Source organism: Triturus cristatus, chromosome 3_2, assembly GCF_964204655.1.
Source record: "Triturus cristatus chromosome 3_2, aTriCri1.1, whole genome shotgun sequence".
NCBI classification, from domain to species: Eukaryota; Metazoa; Chordata; class Amphibia; order Caudata; family Salamandridae; genus Triturus; species Triturus cristatus.
In genome coordinates this window covers 883,307,737-883,327,814 of record NC_140584.1, presented here as the reverse complement: position 1 = coordinate 883,327,814, position 20,078 = coordinate 883,307,737, and the positions used below count along the sequence as shown (strand labels likewise).

Below are 20,078 nucleotides of genomic sequence, written 5' to 3'. Positions count from 1 at the left end.
TTGACTGGTGGTGATGCTTTCGAAGGAAAACTGCATACCTCCTCCTCTGGGCTCTCAGTGTCGAGGTTGTTCCATGAATCCTCAAAATGTTTGGAGATTTCCTCTTCCTCCGGTAGCTCCCCGTATTCCTCGGGCTCTTCGTAGCGAGGTTCTGGGGTTGGGGGTGAGTCGAAGATTCCTTCTTCTTCTCCCTCAATGTCATACGCATCTTCAGCGTCAACGTTCTCTGGTTCGGCAATCGTGGCTTTAGGGATTCGAAAATCCTTCAGAGAGGTGTTGAACTCCTACTTCTTTGCCAATTCGTCCTAGAGTCATTTCCTTTTCTTTTCGACCTTGAAAGCTCTGTCGGCGTCGGAGGCCAGAGATTTTCTCTTCTTACTAGCGGCCACGTCCGGTTTTGACGACGTAGTGATCTTCTCTGTGGGTTCGTGTTCGACCCCTGTCTTTGGCGATTTTCCCTCCTTGGTAACCTTTGGTTTGGTTCTTTGGGGTTCTTTTAATCGTGGCTGATCCTCCATCGCTTTCTTGCTTGACGTCGGGCTGCCTTGGGTTGCACCTTATGTTCGTGGCCCTTCGGTTCCGACGGATGGATATGGTGTCTTACCGTATCCATTTTCTTCGTTTTTTCGCTCGCCTTCTTGTAGGCTTGAGTCCCCTTCTAGAACTTTCAAAGTCCGATCCCTCGTGCATTGATTCTGCTGGTACTGCACAATCTTCCTCATTGCTGGAGAAGCAAAGGTCTTTGAGGGATGTTTTCTTCGTGGTGGGCCTCTCTTTGGTTTCGGTGGCTTCTGAGTGTTTTCAACAGGAACACCGCGCAGGCCTCACAATCCTTGTCCTGATGATCCTTTGGCAGTCACAGGTTGCAGACGTTGTGTGGGCCACTCTGAGCGTACTTGTGGTGGCACTAAGGACAAAACTTGAAGGGGATATTTTCCATGTCCCAGACCTCGCCATTTGCGAACCAACGAGGTCCTCTGTGGTGTCGTCGCCGGAGCTCTACTTTTGTTCCCGGTTACGGCGTCGATGAAAAATGAGATTCACGGTAGCCTTTTTTCAGTTTTCTTGAGGCTTTTTGGGAAAAATCTGAAAAATCTTAGGAGCTTCCCGTCTTGCTTCCAGACACAACGGCGGTAAAAAAAAATCTGATGATGGCTACCACACACATCGACCTCCAGGATACCGTCTGACGTCACACAGGGGACGTACCTGCCACTAAATGGTGGTCGACAGTGACCAAAACAAGGGGAAAAAAATATGACAATTCCAGACCCAACCATTAGATGGCGGAATAATGCACAGCATCTGAATCCAAGAAAGGATTCACGCTGCAAAACCGTCCCTTAATCAGTTAGTTCCTGGGTGAATGTCCATTTGCCTCGCTGGCAGCATCGGGCATGGGACAGAACAGCTTGGTATCCACACATTAAAACTCACATGCCAAAGCTCAAAATAAGCCCAATTTTTGCTTCTCACAGATATCATATTAATATGTTTGTCATAAGTTTTCTACCTGCCTTGAGGCATTTTGGGATGAATATATCAAGTAAATGAAACAGTAACGACTATTCCTTCATTAGCGTCAGACATGGGTATCCTAAATGATGTAATGATACAGACAGCATGAAGAGATCAGCTGCATCATTGTTGGTTAAACACGTACCTGCGTTGTGTCAGCAGCCAGCATTAAACTCATTACTACCTTAAACAACTTTTCTGCCTAGGAAAAAGTAAAAGAAAAACTGTGTTAAAATAAAATTATGATTCAGACCCCACTAAATAGAAATCATTTCAATTTGGCACAGTTTTATCACCATCTTTTAGGGACAGTGTTTTGATCGCTTCTACTCTTATTTTGGGCTTTGCTACGTAAGAGTTGTCACTCGTTGATTATCAAAGCACTAATATGTGAGAGGTTGCTGTATCTCAATTTACTGAGGTACCGGCAAGCGAGCTCATAGCTACTTATGTAATATTATCCATCTAACCAAATTATTATGTTTGCCAAAATAAAAAATCAGAGGCATTCTATAACATTTTAGAGAAGCAATCTGGCATGGGGTCAAGAACACCATGTACCTCACTATTACGTATGCAGAAAGTGCTTTCAGCAGGATATCTACGCTCCCTCACATTTACCTAATAAGGATACTGAGAAAATTACACAGTATACACCACGTGAACTGGCATAAATATCAGGTACCCCCATTAGCAGATACTCAATTTAAAGACCTTGGAAGGAAGAACAGTTGAATCAGACCTCCTGGGATTTGCTATTGGTAACAAAAATCTCTTCAGCGGGCACTCAAGATACGGAGGTATCTCACCACATACTTCCAACAACTCCTACATATATTTTCTTGCCATCCTACATCTTCCTTCTCTATTTTCACCTAGACGAACAAGTTACTTACCTTCGGTAACGATATATCTGTAAGAAACATTAGTTAGTTAGATTCCACACCTTAGAATATCCCCAGGCGTCAGACTGGATCCGGAAAGATTTTTTCGTCAGCAATACCCTTGCGCGTCGCTAGGTGTCGTCTGCGGCTCCGCGTCCGTCGTCTGCGTCGTGCGCCGGAATGACGTCAGAGTACTTAGACGCCGCCCTCGCGCGCTGACGTCAGTTCTTGTACATAGCTTACCTCGCCAGCAACGCAGAGCCATGCCAGAGACCGACACTGGTGGCAAAAAATTCTAGGGCCCTGAAAGGGATAACCTCAACCCTAGATATCGGTTCGCAGAACGGGGAGGATGGGTGGGTCAATGAGGAATCTAACTAACTAATGTTTCTTACAGATATATTGTTACCGAAAGTAAGTAACTTGTTCATCTGACAGAAACATGTTAGTTAGATTCCTCACCTTAGAATAGATACCCCAGCAATACCAACCCCGGTGGTGGGTCTGCGAACCAAGATCACACCAGAAATTCCTGGAGAACAGAACGGCCAAAGAAGCCGTCTCTCCGGACTTGGCTGTCCAGGCAATAATGTTTAGCAAATGTGTGCAGCGAGGCCCACGTTGCTGCCTGACAGATGTCCTGCAAAGGGACTCCCCGGCCCAGGGCAGTTGTCGCCGATGTGGCCCGAGTGGAATGGGCCCTCAGCCCTACAGGAGGTTCCTTTTTCGCCAAGGAGTAACAAGCTTTGATACACAAAACGACCCACCGAGAGATGGTTCCTTGTGCACCGCCCGCCCCTTCTTAGCACCCACGTAGCCAACAAAGAGTTGGTCGTCCACCCGGAACTGCTTGGTGCGGTCCAAATAAAAGGACAGCGCCCGTTTTGGTCCAGATGGTGGAGCCTCTCTTCCTCTTTCGAAGGATGCGGAGGCGGAAAGAAGGTGGGCAACGTAACAGACTGCCCGATGTGAAAGGCACTGTAGGGAGAAAGGAAGGACGAGTCCTGAGAACAACTTTGTCCGGATGGACAGAAAGAAAAGGAGGCTTAAAAGAGAGAGCCTGGAGCTCACTCATCCTTCTACCAGAGGTGATGGCTACCAGGAAAGCAGTCTTAAGCGTCAAGAGACGAAGAGGACAGTTATGAAGAGGCTCAAAGGGAGCGCACATCAGAAACGTCAAGACCAGATTCAAATCCCACTGAGGCATTACGAAAGGGACAGGAGGAAACATGTGAGTAATGCCCTTAAAGAATCGAGAAACAACAGGGGATTTGAAAAGAGAAGGCTGATCAGGAAGCCGTAAGAAAGCAGAAATAGCTGAAAGAAAACCTTTAAGAGTGCCCAGAGCAGAGCCCTGCTGGGCCATGGAAAGAAGAAAGAGGAGAACCTCAGAAAGAGGGGCGGAAAGGGGATCCACAGCCTTCGCTGTGCACCATGCCACAAATTTGTTCCACCTGCAGGCGTATACCGATTTTGTGGAGGGACGCCTGGCTGCCGGAATAACATTACAGACTTCAGGAGGCAAGTCAAATGGCACCAACTGCCGCCGCTCAATCTCCACGCGTGGAGGCTGGACAGGTTCGGGTGGAGGACTGATCCCTGCTGCTGCGACAGAAGGTCCTCCTGAAGAGGCAGTCGTATCGGGGAATCGATCGACAGACTGAGTAGCTCGGGATACCAGAATCTTCGTGCCCAATCCGGAGCCACCAAGATGACTTGGGCCCGGTCGCGCTTGATCTTCTTCAGCACTCTGGGCAGAAGTGGTATAGGCGGAAAGGCGTACAACAGACCGCAACTCCACTCGCGACGAAAGACGTCCCCGAGTGAGTGCCACCTCGGAAACTCCAACGCGCAGAACTGCTGACATTGCGCGTTCTCTTCTGTGGCGAATAGATCTAACCAAGGCTTTCCCCACTGCCGAAAGAGGCCTTGCGCCACGTCCGAGTTTAGACGCCATTCGTGATCCATCATGCACCGGCGGCTGAGTTCGTCTGCTCTGGCGTTCAGAGAGCCCGCCAGATGTTGAACCACCAGGGTGATGCCCTGATGTTCCAGCCATGTCCAGAGGCGCAGAGCCTCCTGACAAAGGGTCCACGACCCCACCCAGCCTTGTTTGTTGCAATACCACATGGCGGTGGTGTTGTCCGTGAACACCTGCACTACACATCCCCGGACAGAGGGAAGAAATGTCTTCAGTGCAAGTCGGATCGCCCTCAGCTCCAGCAGGTTGATATGGAGCCGGGACTCCGCCGGAGACCAGAGGCCTCTGATCTCCGCCTCTCCCATGTGGCACCCCCATCCCAGGAGGGACGCATCCGTCACCACCACGTGCTCCAGTTAGGGTAGGGAGAGGGTTCTGCCACTGACCCAATCGTGATCCGTGAGCCACCACTGCAACTGTCTCGCAGTGCTCCGAGATCAGGACGTGGTCGGACAGGTCGCCCCGATGCTGGGCCCACTGCAACTTCAGGTCCCACTGCAGAGCCCGCATTCGCCATCAAGCGTGATGCACCAACAGGATGCAGGAGGCCATCAGACCCAGAAGCCGCAGCACCAACCTGACCGAAACCCGAGATAGAGGCCAAAAGATGGGAATCAGAGCCTGAATATCCCAGATTCGCTGTTCCGGAGGATATGCCCGGAACTACGCTGAGTCCAGAACCGCTCCGATGAAGAGGAGCTGCTGGGAGGGACTCAGATGTGACTTCGGCACGTTGATGGAGAACCCCAGCGAATGCAAGAGGTCTGCCCTAGTCTGGAGGTGGGAGACGACTGCCTGGGGCGAGCCCACCTTCAACAACCAGTCTTCGAGAAAGGGGAAGACTGAAACACCTGATCTGCGCAGATGAGCTGCGACCACCGCCATCACTTTCGTGAACACCCGATGGGCACTGGTCAGGCCGAAGGAGAGCACGGTAAACTGAAAATGCTCCTGGCCCACCGTGAATCGCAGGTAACACCGGTGGGCTGGCAGGAGAGGGATGTGGAAATAAGCGTCCTGCAAGTCCAACGCTACCATCCAGGCTCCAGGGTCTAGGGCAGTCAGAACCTGAGCTACAGTGAGCATCTTGAACTTCTCCTTCCGGAGGAAGGTGTTGAAGCTCCTGAGGTCCAAGATAGGGCGTAGACCCCCTTTGCCCTTCTTGGCAAACAGAAAGTAGTGAGAATAACAACCACAACCTACTTCTGGACCAGGAACGTGCTCGATAGCCCCCTTGGGCAAGAGGGCCGTAACTTCCTCCTGCAGAAGTTGCAAGTGATCTCCCGAAATTCGGTGGCACTGCGGTGGCATGGCTGGAAGGGTCGCTTCGAAGGGGAGGGAGTAGCCCCTTCGGACGATTTGCAGCACCCACCTGTCCGATGTGATGGTGCGCAAGTGGAGCAGGTGATGGCGAACTCTGCCTCCCACTGGCGTGGAATGGGCCTGAAAGCTCGGACTAGGAGGGCTTTGAGGCGGATGCTGCTGGGGTAGATGTGGACGGACCGACACATTGTCCCCCAGTACCGCCTCGGCGGAATCCACGTCCGCGCGGAGGTTGGTTCTGCGGCCTGTGGTTAGTCGGACGTGAGGGGGCGCCCTTCCTTGGCCACGAAAGGGACGAAAAGCGGAAGTTTGCGGGCGCGGGGCCGAGAGGGCCAAGGACTTGGCCGTAGCCCTGGAGTCCTTAAAGCGCTCCAGCGCACTATCCGCTTTGTCGCCAAAAAGGCGACTGCCATCGAAGGGCATGTCCATGAGGGTGCTCTGGACATCCCCAGAAAAACTTGTGGACCGCAGCCAGGCGTGGCGACAAAGCGCCACCGTGGTAGACATTGCCCTACCCAGCAAGTCCATAGTGTCCAGTCCACATCGGATTGCATGCCGCGCTGCATCCCGCCCCTCGGCAAGAGCCTGGGCGAGCCGTGTCCGGGCCTCCTCCGGGCACTGGGGCAGCACGTCCTCCACTGTATCCCACAGGGAGTGGGAGTAACGGTCCAAAAGACAAGCAGTGTTAATAGATCGCAATCCCAAACTAAGGGAGAACAGCTTCTTACCAAACTGTTCTAGTCTCTTGGATTCCCGATCCGGGGGAGCGGACGGGAAGGAGGTCTGGGAAGTACAGGCTCTCGGGCGTGGGGTGCATGGACAGAAAACTGGGGTTGCCCGGTGCAGGGCGGTGGCGCCGGGCCACGTTCCGTTCCACAGGAGGTACTGTAGATGGCTTGGACCAGGTGTCCTTCAGAACGTCAACCAGTGCTTCATTAAACTGCAGCAGAGGCTCCGAGGAGCTTGCTGACGGTTGGAGCACTTCAGTGGGGAGGTTAGTCCTCATGGCCACAGCAGGGTAGCTCCAGCCCCAGGGCTTCGGCCGCCTTGCGCAGCACCACAGAAAATGCAGCACCTTCCTCCGAAGCCACGGTCGGAGGAGAGATGAAGCCAGTGTCGGGGGAGGTGTCAAGACCACTGGCATCCCCCAGGTCATCTGCCCAGTCCTGAGATAACTGGCCCTGCTGGACCAGAGTGTCCTCAGACCCCTCCCAGTTGTCACCGTCATCCGATTCCTGGTATACAGGTGGAATGATCGGAGCCGGGTGGAAGATGAAATTGCCACCCATCGGCGTCGTGTGCAGCGCCAGCCTACGCCGCTCCGACGCCGGACCCGGACCGGGACTAAACTGGGGAACGGCGTCGTCCGGGGATGGCGCCGGGGGTGGCATCGGAGGAGTCAGTGCCGGCGGAGGGGTCGTGAGGTCGACTGGGGACCAGGCCTGGACCCCCCGGGGATCTATGGCGTCGGGACCGGAGTAGACGGCACCGGGGCCGGAGCCACCGGCTCGCTAGGCCTCCCAGTCGAGCCTGCGGGGCCCGAAGGCGCGCCAGCAGGCGTCGACGGCAGAGCCAGGTTTCTCATGGCCATGACGAAAGCACTGACCTCCGCCGGAGTTGCATCAGTCCCAGGGACCGGAGGGTATGGGGACGGACGGGACCCCTGCGGCTCCGTCGGAGCCACGTGGGTGGTGCCACCCGAACCCTCAGCCGAGTCGCGCGACCGGCGGGGGGAGTCTTGCTGTGCTTCGACTAACCCGATTTCGAAGACTTAGACCCCGACGAGCGGTGGTGGCTGCGGCTCCGCGACCGGTCCCTCGACCTCCTCCTCGACCGGGACCTGGAGCGGCGCGGAGCCGGCTGCCGGTACTCGAGTAGCTTGCGGGACCGCTCCCATCTAGCTTTCGAAGTCAAGGCCCGGCAGTCGAGGCGCGCCTCGGCATCGTGGTCAGCTCCAAGGCAATAGAGGCACCGGCGGTGGTGGTCCGTGACCGACATCAGTCGATGACAGGCGTCACAGGCCTTAAAACCAGGCATCCCTACCGGCACCAAAGTCGATGTCGACAAGAATAGAACCAAAAGAGTTCGAAAAAGTTTAGTCAAAAAACGACTAAAAGGGTATGCTCTTCCTGGATCGGCGCTTACTGGCGAGGAAAAAAGAAGAACTGACGTCAGCGCGCGAGGCGGCGTCTAAGTACTCTGACGAAATCATTCCGGCGCACCACGACGACAACGACGGACGCGGAGCCACAGACGACGCCTAGCGACACGCAAGGGTATTGCTGACGAAAAAATCTTTCCGGATCCAGTCTGACGCCTGGGGATATTCTAAGGTGAGGAATCTAACTAACGTGTTTCTTTCAGATCTTCTAAATGATGCTCCTGCATGAAAGTTAGACCATGGAACTGGCTGATGAGCATCAAGCTTGTAGAAAGAAGCCCTTACTCTATCCATGTTGCCCTCTCAGTCCAGCCAGCAGTAAAACAACCCTCATTTTTTGTGTATGAGAACTTCCCTAGGATAGGAAGCAAAATCTGTCATATTTACTATCATATAAGCTCTCCTCAGGCAATTAGTAGTACGTGTCTACAAGCTATTACTAGGTTGCACCCTTCTAACCAATTATCACTGCATTGCTGGGAAGAGCAACTCATGCTCTTAGCCCTATGGGTGATCATGGCAGGATATGGTGAGTAGGAGAATCCATGGAGAGCTAAACACCTTTTGGTCATCCATATTATCAACCTGGAAACAGCACCAGTCTGTTCCTCTTCCAGGGCGATGTCCCTGCAACTCTGTAGATTGTAAGGGAGAGAAAGAGGCCATTGTGAATGTTGGTAATTGAGTGAAGAAGCCTTTGCATTTTAGCACACAACTGTATCATAGTCCCGGTTCCCACTATGACTCACTTTGCAACTGAGAGAAAGTCGTATTATCTCCATTGGCACTGATTAAAGTCACTGAACTTCATTTAACCCTTTCTGGGCTAGTTGTCAGAGCTTCGGAATCCTAGCCTCTGTTAGCTCGGCATCACCCATTAAAGATACCTGCCAAGCTGGCAAGCATTTTTCGTCACAAGTAACAGAAGCACTTCCACATTACTATGAATATCACCAGAACTACCATGCCATGGAAGAACAATTGGCATCCTTTTTCCGTTTTTGAAAGTGGGGGTATTCCTTACAAAACAAAACTCAGCGTTCACAATGTTTTGGGGGTTTCCTCCCTGTGCATTGGGGACAATATGCTTTTTTTTCTCTCTGGTGCCACCATAACTTGCATGGCAGTCATGGGAAAGAACACCCAGCATTGAAGACACAATCTAAGCAGAACAGGTCTTCTGAAACGGTTTAGTTGGAGGTTCTGTGGCAGCTAAATTGCCATATAGAGGTAGCCGAAACAAAGCAGTAATTCTCCAATTAACACAAAATTCCTAGTTACAGCCCATCACTAAGATAGGATAGGATTTATAGAGAGCACTAAACCAAAAGGTGTCAAGGCACTAGGCGAGCAGAAGATAGACTAGCAGCAGCCAGCCAGGTCTTCAGAAGTCTCCTGAAGACCAGAAGCGAGTCAGCCATGGTAAGGGGGCAGAGAGTTCCAAAGTTTAGCGGCCGCCACAGAGAATGAGCGGCCACCCCATTTGGACCTGCGAAATCTGGGAGAGACAAGTTTCTTTTGAGTGGAGGATCTCAAGGCTCTCCCTGGAGTGTATCACTGAAACATGGTTTTAAGGTGTGGTGCACCTTTGATGTGCATAGGTTTTTACACCAAGTTCAGAGCCTTGAAGGAGATGCGCTTCCTGATGGGAAGCCAGTGCAAGGCATCTATACCTTCACTGGCGGACTGGTGTTTCGGGATGTTAAGGACCAGCCTTGCCGCCGCATTTTGCACCACCTGGAGCTTGTTCAAGGAACCTGTACTGATATTAAGGTACAGAGCATTGCAGTGGTCTAACCGGGAGGTGACTAGTGCAATGATGGTGGGCCGATGTTGCTCCGAAGGGCTATACGACAAAACTTTCTTCAAAATGTTAAGGATCTAAAAGCAGGTACTGACTCTTCGCTTCACCTGGACGTCAAAAGACAGGCCCTCGTCAAAGAGGACCCCCAGATTTTTAGCCATTTTGACCAGAACAGGAAGGAGACCGCAGTCTGCAGGCCACCAGGCAGCAGACCAAATGGGGTCATGGGGGCCAAAGACCAGAACCTCAATTTTGTCCGTATTTATTTTACGTGACTTGTCCTTCATCCAGCATATAAAGGACCTGCAGATATTACAAATTTGAACAATCTGTAAAATATGCTGGCAAGAGTAAATCTGATATCAGCATTGCTGGCATCAATACTTCAACATACTTTATGTGGGAACACCTGGAGCAAACCTTGTTTTTGCTGTTTACTACTGGACAACACTCAAGGATTTTTTTTTTTTAATTAACGTTTGGTGTGTGGAGTTACTGGCATGTCTTCCTTTAAGGATTGAAAATGGTCATAATAATGAAGATGAGAAAACACAAGCTGTCAGCCTGGTACCTTATTCCTCAGAAGCCTGCAAACTCAGCAGTATCTCAAGGTTCATTTCTCTGTCCCACCCTTTTCAATGCTTACAGGATCCCTCTGGTCAATGTCATCCACGCACACATCAACCGCCTCTCATACACCTATGACATGTAACTCTCAGACAAGACCCCCAAAACAAGGAACAAGTTCACTAGCCTGCATGACCGAAGTCGCTAACTGGGTGAAACTGTCTCAAGCTCAACATAGACAACACAGAAGTAGTGAACTTTGGCACGAACAGCTCACCATGGGATTCCATTGCTGGCCAGCCGAACTCAGTCCCACACCCACCACTCACACCAGGAACCTCAGTATAATCAACAGAAAACTGGACATGCTGCTATTGTATTCAGCTATCACACCCTGAATGCTAAGAAAAATCTTCCAATGGGTCCTAGGCAACACAAGAAAATGTCACTCATGCCCTAGTCACTAACAAGTTGGAATATGGGAACACTATATATGCCAGTATCCCCAAGCAGTTCACCAGACTACAAACCATCCAGAACATGAAGCCAGACTCTTACTTAACCTCCCAAGCAGAGCTCACCTCACAGAGCTCCACTTGCTCCCAATATACAAACACACCCAGTTCAAACTCTTCACTCACACGTTCAAGACACTACACAACATAGACCCCACCTACCTGAACAATTGCATCTCTTTTTACCAACCACGAGACAACTCCTCTCCACGGGACTCCTACTCACACATGATGCATACATAAAACAAGACACTGGGAATGTGCCTTTTCTTGCATCGCTCTTAAAGCATGGAATGACTTCCCAATTCACATCAGAGCCTCATCCTCTCGTCTTGAATTCTGAAATAAGCTGAAGACCTGACTATTCAATAACCACCCTGCCCTATGCAAGACTAGGTACACACACTGAGGATGCCCTCATGGAGGATAGTGCACTATACAAATTTATATAACAAAATAGGTCCTGTGTCTCCATTATCAAACATTTTATTCTGTTCATCCCAAAAGTCAATGTTTAACAGGAGGGGCATACTCGATCTGCAGATGGTGAACTGCTGCTGCTTGTGAGTGTATGAAAAGAACATGCCAGAAGATGCCAACCAGAGTGCAGAACTGCACTTCAAAAGGCCGAGCTAGACTTGAATGTGCACAGCGATCACCATACTCACACTGTCATAATGACCTCTCATAAGTGCCAAATTAGCCATCTGGAAAAAAGAGCAAAATAAGTGAATTATTATTTTGCATCTTAGGTAGTTAAAAATGACAGGTTAGGATTGAGTCTCGGTAGTACAATACAAAGGGCCTGATTTAGATACTGGAGGGTGGGTTACTCCGTCACATTGATGACGGCTATTCCATTTGCCAAAATATAAATCCCATTATATCCTATGGGATTTATATTTCGGTGGACGGCATATCCGACACCGTTGTGATGGAGTAACCTGTCCACCAAGATCTAAATCAGGCCCAAAGTCTTAGAAACACACTCAGTTTTGTAGAGTGGGTGGAGGGCACAGAAGCTCTTCCGAAGTTCCCTCCTTGAGTTTTTACACATGTAAAAACTCACAAGAACACTATTATGAGGCAGCAGGGTGTTGACATTTAATGACAGGTTCTATCAGGTGACATACAAATGGTGACTATTGAAGATGGGCAGTAGGAATATGCTACTTACCAGTATGCATCTGTTCTTGGCATGTAGAGCTGCAGAGTTGTACACTTAGCATAGATCGCCATCTGGTGTTGGGCCCGGATATTTGCAGTTTGTTTTTGTTCTTTGGACAGTCTTTGGAAGTCACGAGTTCGGTGACTCCTCCTTCGGTCCGTACTGCGCATGGGCTTCGGCTCCATCCTCAGATTGTTTTTCGCCAACAGGGAAATGATGGAGCGTAGTAATAACAGTGAGTGTTGTATCTAAATAAGATGGACTGGAACGGATACAGGTAGCCGGGTGGGCGTGTACAACTCTGCAGCTCTACATGCCAAGAACAGATGCATACTGGTAAGTAGCATATTCCGTTCGAGGCATATGAGCTGCAGATTGTACACTTAGCATAGATTATATAGCAGTACCCAACCTTAGCGGCGACCACCGGTATCCGTTGCAGCGGTTTGAAAAAGTGTCTTTAGTACAGCCTGGCCCACACTAGCTTGCTGCTTGGAATGCACATCTACACAGTAATGTTTTGTGAAGGTGTGCGGTGTTGACCATGTGGCTGCTTTGCAGATGTCATCTAAGGGTATGTTCCCTAGAAAAGCCATAGAAGCCCCTAACTTTCTAGTAGAGTGGGCTTTAGGTGGAACAGATAATGTTCTTTTTGCCTTTTGATAGCAAATTTGTATACACTTTACAATCCACCTAGCTATCCCTGATTTAGAGATGGGGTTGCCTTTATGTGGTGGAGAGAAGGAAACAAACAATTGTTTAGTCTTCCTGAAAGGTTGCGTTCTTTGTATGTAGTACAGCAAAGCCCTCTTAACATCAAGTGTGTGTAAGGCCCTTTCTGCAACAGATTGAGGTTGCGAGAAAAAGACAGGTAATTCCACCGATTGATTGAGATGGAAGGGGGAAATGACCTTGGGCAGAAACTTCGGATTTGTACGAAGTATGACCTTGCTGTGATGTATTTGTAGGAAGGGTTCCTGTATAGTGAACGCTTGTATTTCACCAACCCTTCTAAGGGAAGTGATAGCTACGAGGAAAGCTGTTTTCCAGGTGAGGAACTGTAGCTCACATTTATGCATTGGTTCGAAGGGTGGACCCATTAGCCGTGTAAGAACTACATTTAGATTCCACACAGGGGAAGGTGGTGCCCTGGGAGGAATTACTCGTTTAAGGCCTTCCATAAAGGCTTTAATAGCGGGCACTCTGAACAGTGATAAATGCTGTCTGTTTTGTAGATAAGCAGCAATCGCTGCTAGGTGTAGGCGTATGGATGAATATGCCAGGTTACACCTGTAAAGATGGAGCAGATAGCATATGATGTGCTGTATGGATGCATCTAAAGGGTTGATTGTATTATTACGGCAGTAAATTACAAATCTTTTCCACTTTGCGGCATAGCATGCTCTAGTGGTAGGACGTCTGGCTTCCATGATAATGTTCATGCAATCAGGGGGAAGGTTAAGGTATCCAAATTCTAAGATTTCAGGAGCCAGATCGCAAGGTTGAGCTGAGCTGGGTCCGGGTGCCTGATTTCTCCATGGTTCTGGGTTAGGAGGCATGGGGACAGGTGCAGTTTTTGATGTGGTACCACCGATAGCTGTAGTAGTGTGGTGTACCACGGCTGCCTGGCCCATGTTGGGGCTACCAGAATGAGTGTGAGGGAGTGCTGCTGTAGCTTCCTTACCACTAACGGAATTAGTGGGAGAGGTGGAAAGGCGTATGCAAATCTGCCTGACCAGTTCATCCATATCGCATTGCCTTTGGACAATGGGTGTGGGTATCTGGCGGCGAAGCTTGGGCATTTTTTGTTTTCGTGGGTGGCGAAGAGGTCTATCTGAGGATGCCCCCACTTTTGGAAGAATGGGTGAAGAACTTGTGGATGCAGTTCCCATTCGTGTAGTTGTTGCGTTTGTCTGCTGAGCAGATCTGCCATGGTGTTTTGTACGCCTGGAACGTGCTGCGCCAGGAGAAAGATGTTTTGGGGAATTGCCCATCTCCATATGCTCTGGGCTAAGCGGGAGAGCTGGGGAGAGTGTGTCCCCCCCTGTTTTTGGATATAATACATTGCAGTCATGTTGTCTGTGCGAATGAGGACTGCTTTGCCCGAAATCTGTTTTTGAAAAGATTTTAGGGCTAGAAAGATCGCCAAGAGCTCCAGATGGTTGATGTGGAGCGATTTTTGCTGTGGCGTCCATAGACCTTGCATTGTGAGGTGTAAGAGGTGCGCTCCCCAGCCGGAGAGCGATGCGTCCGCTGTTAGAATCACCTGAGGAACCGTGTCCAGGAACAGCCGCCCTTTGGAAAGGTTTGTGGTGTTCCACCACTGCAGAGAGTGATGGGTGCGGCCGTCCACCAACACCAGATCCGTCAGCTGACCCTGGGCCTGGTTCCACTGTCGTGCTAGGCACTCTTGAAGTGGACGCATGTGGAGTCTTGCATGGGGCACTATGAAAATGCAAGACGCCATCATTCCTATGAGCTTCATAAACACTCTTGCTGGAAGAGAGTGTTGAGGAAGGAATGTTTTGCGCAAGGCTTGCATGCTTGCGATTCTGGCTGAGTTTGGATAGGCAATACCTTTGGAGGTGTCTATAGTGGCCCCGAGATATTGCTTTGTGTGAGATGGTAGGAGGTGGGACTTTTGGTAGTTCACCGTGAAACCTAGTCGGTGGAGTAGTTGAATGGTGCTGTTGGTATGTTGCACACATTGGTTGTAGGACGCAGCTTTTATGAGCCAGTCGTCTAGGTAAGGGAAGACGTGAATATGTTGACGCCTGAGGTGTGCTGCTACAACTGCTAGGCATTTGGTAAACACCCGTGGTGCGGTGGTGACCCCGAAGGGGAGAACCGTGAATTGGTAATGGTGACCGTCCACCACGAACCTGAGGTACTTCCTGTGAGAAGGGTGTATTGGAATGTGAAAGTATGCGTCTTTCAGATCCAAGGTAGTGAGAAAGTCTCCCTGACAGAGGAGCGGGAGGACTTGTTGTAGGGTGACCATATGGAAATGGTCTCAATGTATGTACGCATTTAGAGGCCGGAGGTCCAGAATGGGCCTCAGGGTCCCGTCTTTCTTTGGTATAAAGAAATAGAGAGAGTAGACCCCTATATTTTGCTGATTGACGGGGACCTGCTCTATAGCGTGTTTTTGGAGGAGGGAGAGCACCTCCTGTTTGAGTAGTGTGGAATGTTCTTGAGACATTGGACGGTGCCTTGGTGGGATATTGGGTGGGGTAGATGTTAGCTCGAGACAGTACCCTGACCGAATAATTTGGGTCACCTATTTGTCCGATGTTATGGATTCCCATGCGTGGATAAAGTTTTGTAGTCTGCCCCCGACCGGAGTGGGATGGTCTGGGGGGAGCGAAGGGAAGTCATTGTGCGGGCGGGGTGGCAGAACGGGTGGTGTTAGTTTTGCCCCTGCCCTTATTGTTGTTGCCTCTGTAACCACCCCTTTGGTAGCCCTTTGAAAAGGTATTTTGAGGAGGGGACTTGTAGGAGGTAGAGGCGCTATCGGTGGAGTGCCTCTGCCTGTGCTACGAAAGGATGAACGTCGAAAGGAGCGTTTAGGGGCCTGTGATTGTAGTGCCCCCATAGACTTTGCTGTGTCTGTGTCCTTTTTCATCTTTTCTAATGCTTCGTCCACCTTTGGCCCAAAGAGAGTTTGTTGGTCAAAGGGGTGATTTAGTATGGACGCCTGGACTTCAGGCTTGAACCCTGAGATCCTGAGCCAGGCATGACGACGAAGCAGGACACTGGTATTTATGGCTCTAGAAGCAGTGTCAGCTGCATCGAGGGCACACTTAATGGAGGTGTTAGTAATTAGTTTACCCTCCTGTATCAGGTCATGAGCCTTGCGTTTGTGTTTTTCGGGGAGGTGCTGCATAAGAGCCTCAAGCTCGTCGTAGTGTGCTCTGTCATAGCGCGCAAGTAGCGCTTGTGTATTTGCAATGCGCCACATGTTTGCAGCTTGGGAGGCGGTGCGTTTGCCAGACGCGTCTAGAAGTTTGGATTCCTTATCTGGCGGTGGGGCTTCTCCTGAGGACTGGGAGTTAGCCCGCTTTCTAGCTGTGGACACAACTAGGGAATCTAGGGGAGCAGGGCCCTTAATGTATGCAGGGTCTGTGGGTGCCGCCTTGTACTTTTTTTCTATTCTAGGGTTCAATACCCTGGCCCTGACAGGGTCTTTGAACACCTCTGCAGCATGCTTGGTGATACCTTTAAGCATGGGCAAGATAGATGTGGACTTGTCCTGAATGTCAAATGTGTCCAGTAGGAAGTCGTCTTCCACTGGTTCACTATGCATTTCCACCCCATGGTAGTGTGCTGCTCTCTGCACTAAGTGGTGAAACCCTAAGGAGTCCTCTGGGGGAGACGGCCTGGATGGGTATAGGTCGTCCTGAGGCATATCCGTTATGTCAGGGTTTTGGTAGTCTTCCCATGGGTCTGGGGTCCCCGGTGGAGTGGGGTCCATTGGGGCGTCCGCCGGGTCATAATCTGGATCCCCGTAATCCGGATCTGGGGATGGGGTCGGGGAGTGATGAGGTAAGGGTGGCGGAGACCTGGGAGGGGGTGGAGGAGGTGGAGGAGGCGGAGGAGGAGGTAGTGGGGAGGGCACTCTGAGAGGAGAAGTAGCAGAGTCCTTCCGCTTGGGCGGTGGAGGAGGAGCCGGTGTGTCAAGACGTCTTTTCTTGACAACTAAAGTCAATAGCCCAGTCTTTGGATCTTTAAATAGAGTCTTTTGCAAAGGGTCTGGTGTAAAGAGGTCCAGTGGCACCGAATCGTCCGCTGGCGCCGATGTTTTCGGAGCCGAGGGTTTCGATGGTTTCTGTGCGCCATGCTTTTTTGGAACCTCCGGTTTTTTCGGCGTCGAAGGAGTTTTCGGCGCCGGAGCGTCGGTGCCGACAGATTTGTGTTTGTGTTTTGTCGGCACCGAGAGTCCAGGCTTCGGCACCGGTGGCTTCGGAGTCGAGCTGGGTATCACTTTCTTCGGTGTCGGATGGTGTTTTTCGGCACCAGGCGTCGGCTGGCTCGAGCCCGAGCTGCCGTGAGACTTCTGAGGCTTCGACACCGGGCCCGAAGGTGGGGTGATAGAAGCTGTGTGCTTGGTTTTACCCAGGCCTGCAGGCGAGGGTGTAACCTGAGTCTCTTTGGTTTTGGGCGCGGGGGTGGGAGGGGGTACAGTACTCACGACCCGCTGCGCCGGTGTGATGTCCTCCACGTCGGAGTCGTCGGCCTCGGAAGCGTTGACGACGTCGTCCTCCTGCTCGGTGTGTAGTTGCCCCGAAGCTCCGGCGTCGTCTCCGAAGATGTCCGGTGGAGCTGCGGTCGATGAGTGCGCCATGGTGCGTCGAGCTCTTCGATCCCGGATGGTCTTTTTTGATCGAAAAGACTTACAGTCGGGGCAGTCTCTAGCCTCGTGTTCTGGAGAGAGGCAAAGGTTACACATCTGATGGAGGTCGGTGTGGGGAAATTTAGACCCACATTTTGGGCACTTTTTGAACGGAGTCCTTTCCATCGGCCGGGACCGGAGTCGAGGAGGGCCCGAAGGCCGGTGCCGATGTACGGAATGGAGAAAAGTGCCGCTTCGAGAGATGAAGATAGATGAAGAAACTCGAAGAACGAGGATTTTCCGTCGAGGCTGGAACCGTAGAAGTTCGAAGCCGGAGCACGAAGTATCACATCCGAGCCCAATGGCGGAAAAAAACAATCTGAGGATGGAGCCGAAGCCCATGCGCAGTACGGACCGAAGGAGGAGTCACCGAACTCGTGACTTCCAAAGACTGTCCAAAGAACAAAAACAAACTGCAAACATCCGGGCCCAACACCAGATGGCGATCTATGCTAAGTGTACAATCTGCAGCTCATATGCCTCGAACATTTAATTATTTGCATAAGTTAATTAAAACCATTGCATAACAGATAGAATAGTAAAAAAACATGACACTAAACCACAAGAATGAGTATGTTACCTGAAAAATCTCTAATTGCTTCCATGTCCAGTTAAAAGGGTTTTTACATAGAACGTTGCGGCGGGCCCTTGTGTCAACGTTAAAAAAGGTAAAGGGTGATTTTAGGTAATGTACAAGACGGCACGCATTTCTCGGGGGCCGACCCATGCAGACAGTATCCCCAGAGTTCTAGTCTATTAGTTCTCCGTCTCTGTGGCCCTCACCCTTTAGCAGCATGTGTTTAGCCCAAGGGCTAGTTCTTTAATAAAGTGCATATGCTCTGTGCAATTAAGTAGGCTAAAGGGTAAAATTCATGTTATTGGCGTCCCTTTAGTCAGTAAATCAAACCCCAAAGATAGTCAACCTTCTGGTTCTTCTTCAGTTTCCCTTTGGCAGGACGGGCCGGTATCTTTTAACAAGGTCATCTAAGGTAGTCTGTATTATTATTTCTTTGTATATCTCTGTCTGTCCTGATCATCTTCTAGTTTAAGATTAGTTCTAACTGCCCCCATGCATTATTTCTTTCACCACTATTCATTCACTTATATCCTTGTGACATAATTTGAACAATTGACATCTATCCTGTTTCCAGTGACCTGCTTGTGAGAAGTTGGCCTGATGTATGATGTCACTAGTTCTAGTGTACACCTTATATCAGTCCAAATACCCTTATGGTGATTGGTTGTAAAGTCAACCTTATAGACCAGCTATCCTAGTGGTAGCATGGACAAGAGCAGTCTTAGGCTAAACTCTGAATGGCATGTGAAGCCAGCTGTGATACCATATATAATCCCTTGAATACCAAATGAAAGGACACCACAACAGATATATATATAAAATAAAGTGTATTTATTCTAGTCAAACCCTCAGCACTCTTTATGAGATTAGAGGTAAGTACAACACAGTCTTAGTTAAGCATACATTAAGTCACACAGGTAAATAATACAGTTAGGCCCTAGGGGCCACGCAAACCATATACTAAGTAAGTGGTATAAGGACCACTGTCACGGAAATAGAATAGGCCTAGGCCTAGGGAATCGCTGGGGCTACACTACACTAGCGTTAGTTAGGAAGTGGGAGGCCCACGGGATTCGTGTGCAGAGTGGAAACACTCACGCGTAATGCGTAAAAGTCACTAGCAATAGTACAGTTTAGAAAACGATAGATTTAGGACACTTCCGGAGTAGCTAGGAAGTCGAGACTGGAAAACTAGACACTAGGATAGTCACTATCCTGATGAGCACCGGAGTACCCAAGTTACCTAGCCCACAGGCTGCGGGTGCATAGGGGTGAAGATGCGTCGGTTTTCGTCGTCGACTCCTATGGATGCCTGAAGAAAGATGCTGACAGGCAGTCAGTAAAGAGTGTCCGGTGGATCCCAAGGCTGGGATCAAGAAGAGAGGAGACCTGCAAGCAGAAGGGACAGAGTCAAGGTCACTAGCCAGTGACCACGTGGAACCAGGAAGGAACCAGGCGATGTCGTGAAGATTGCAGGTGAAGCTTGTCGCTGCAGCCAGGAGGACCAGGAAGCGTCGAGGACGACCAGGACCAGGAGGCGAGCTGTCCCACGAAGGCTCTTGCTGTCGGCGGCGTCGAAGTTGGACTAGGACTCACCAAGCCTTGGCAAGCGGAACCCACGAGGAACGGAGGACTTGCTTCTGGTGCAGACCAGGAAGGTTTGGGGTGCTTCTTCTTTGCAGAGAAGCGGGAGCCAGTCTGGAGGAGCCAAACCAGCGCAGAAGATTTCAGGGTGCGTCGTCACAAAGGCCACTAGCCAGCGGGCAAGCAACCGGACAGACGCGGCAAGCAGGAAAATGCAGAAGGGCCCCACGCAGGACTCGTGGAGTGTGGGGGGCTGATCTTCGGTGCAGATGGTGCTTGGGGTTGGGGCTTCTCAATCCCCGGTGCACAACTTCGAGGGTGCCTCAGAAGCTGCGCTTGAAGTTACTAGCCACTTTTCCCAGGTAGCCGGTCCCACGTCGCTCGTCGCCTCCACGGATCTCAGCTCTGCTGTGGATGTGGATCAGGGTCGGAGAAGTCTGGAAGTCAAGGCTCTGGTCGGGCTCTGCAGTCGGTTCCTCGTAGAACGTGGGCAAAGCAAAGGGTAGTCTCTTGGTGGTGCCTGTTTGCACAGGGTAGCCACTCCTTGGCCACAAGGGAGATTCTTCAGTCTTCTTCTTTCGTCGAATGTCGAAGGTCCAGAGTT

The 20,078-nt window shown here is 50.6% G+C and overlaps 1 protein-coding gene across 4 annotated transcripts in view; it reads right to left on the bottom strand.

Annotated features, from left to right (window-relative positions):
* The window catches only part of TTC19 (tetratricopeptide repeat domain 19), a 231,292-nt gene that overhangs the window by 74,216 nt on the left and 136,998 nt on the right, over positions 1-20,078 (bottom strand). For 2 of the 4 annotated variants that reach the window (XM_085649262.1, XM_085649263.1), the window contains exons 4-5: positions 11,422-11,460; positions 1,664-1,720 (exon numbers count right to left, since the gene is read on the bottom strand). In XM_085649262.1, the coding sequence (XP_085505388.1) occupies positions 1,664-1,720; positions 11,422-11,460 (96 nt within the window). The remainder of the gene's footprint in view (positions 1-1,663; positions 1,721-11,421; positions 11,461-20,078) is intronic. The other 2 variants (XM_085649264.1, XM_085649265.1) reach the window with 1 other exon arrangement.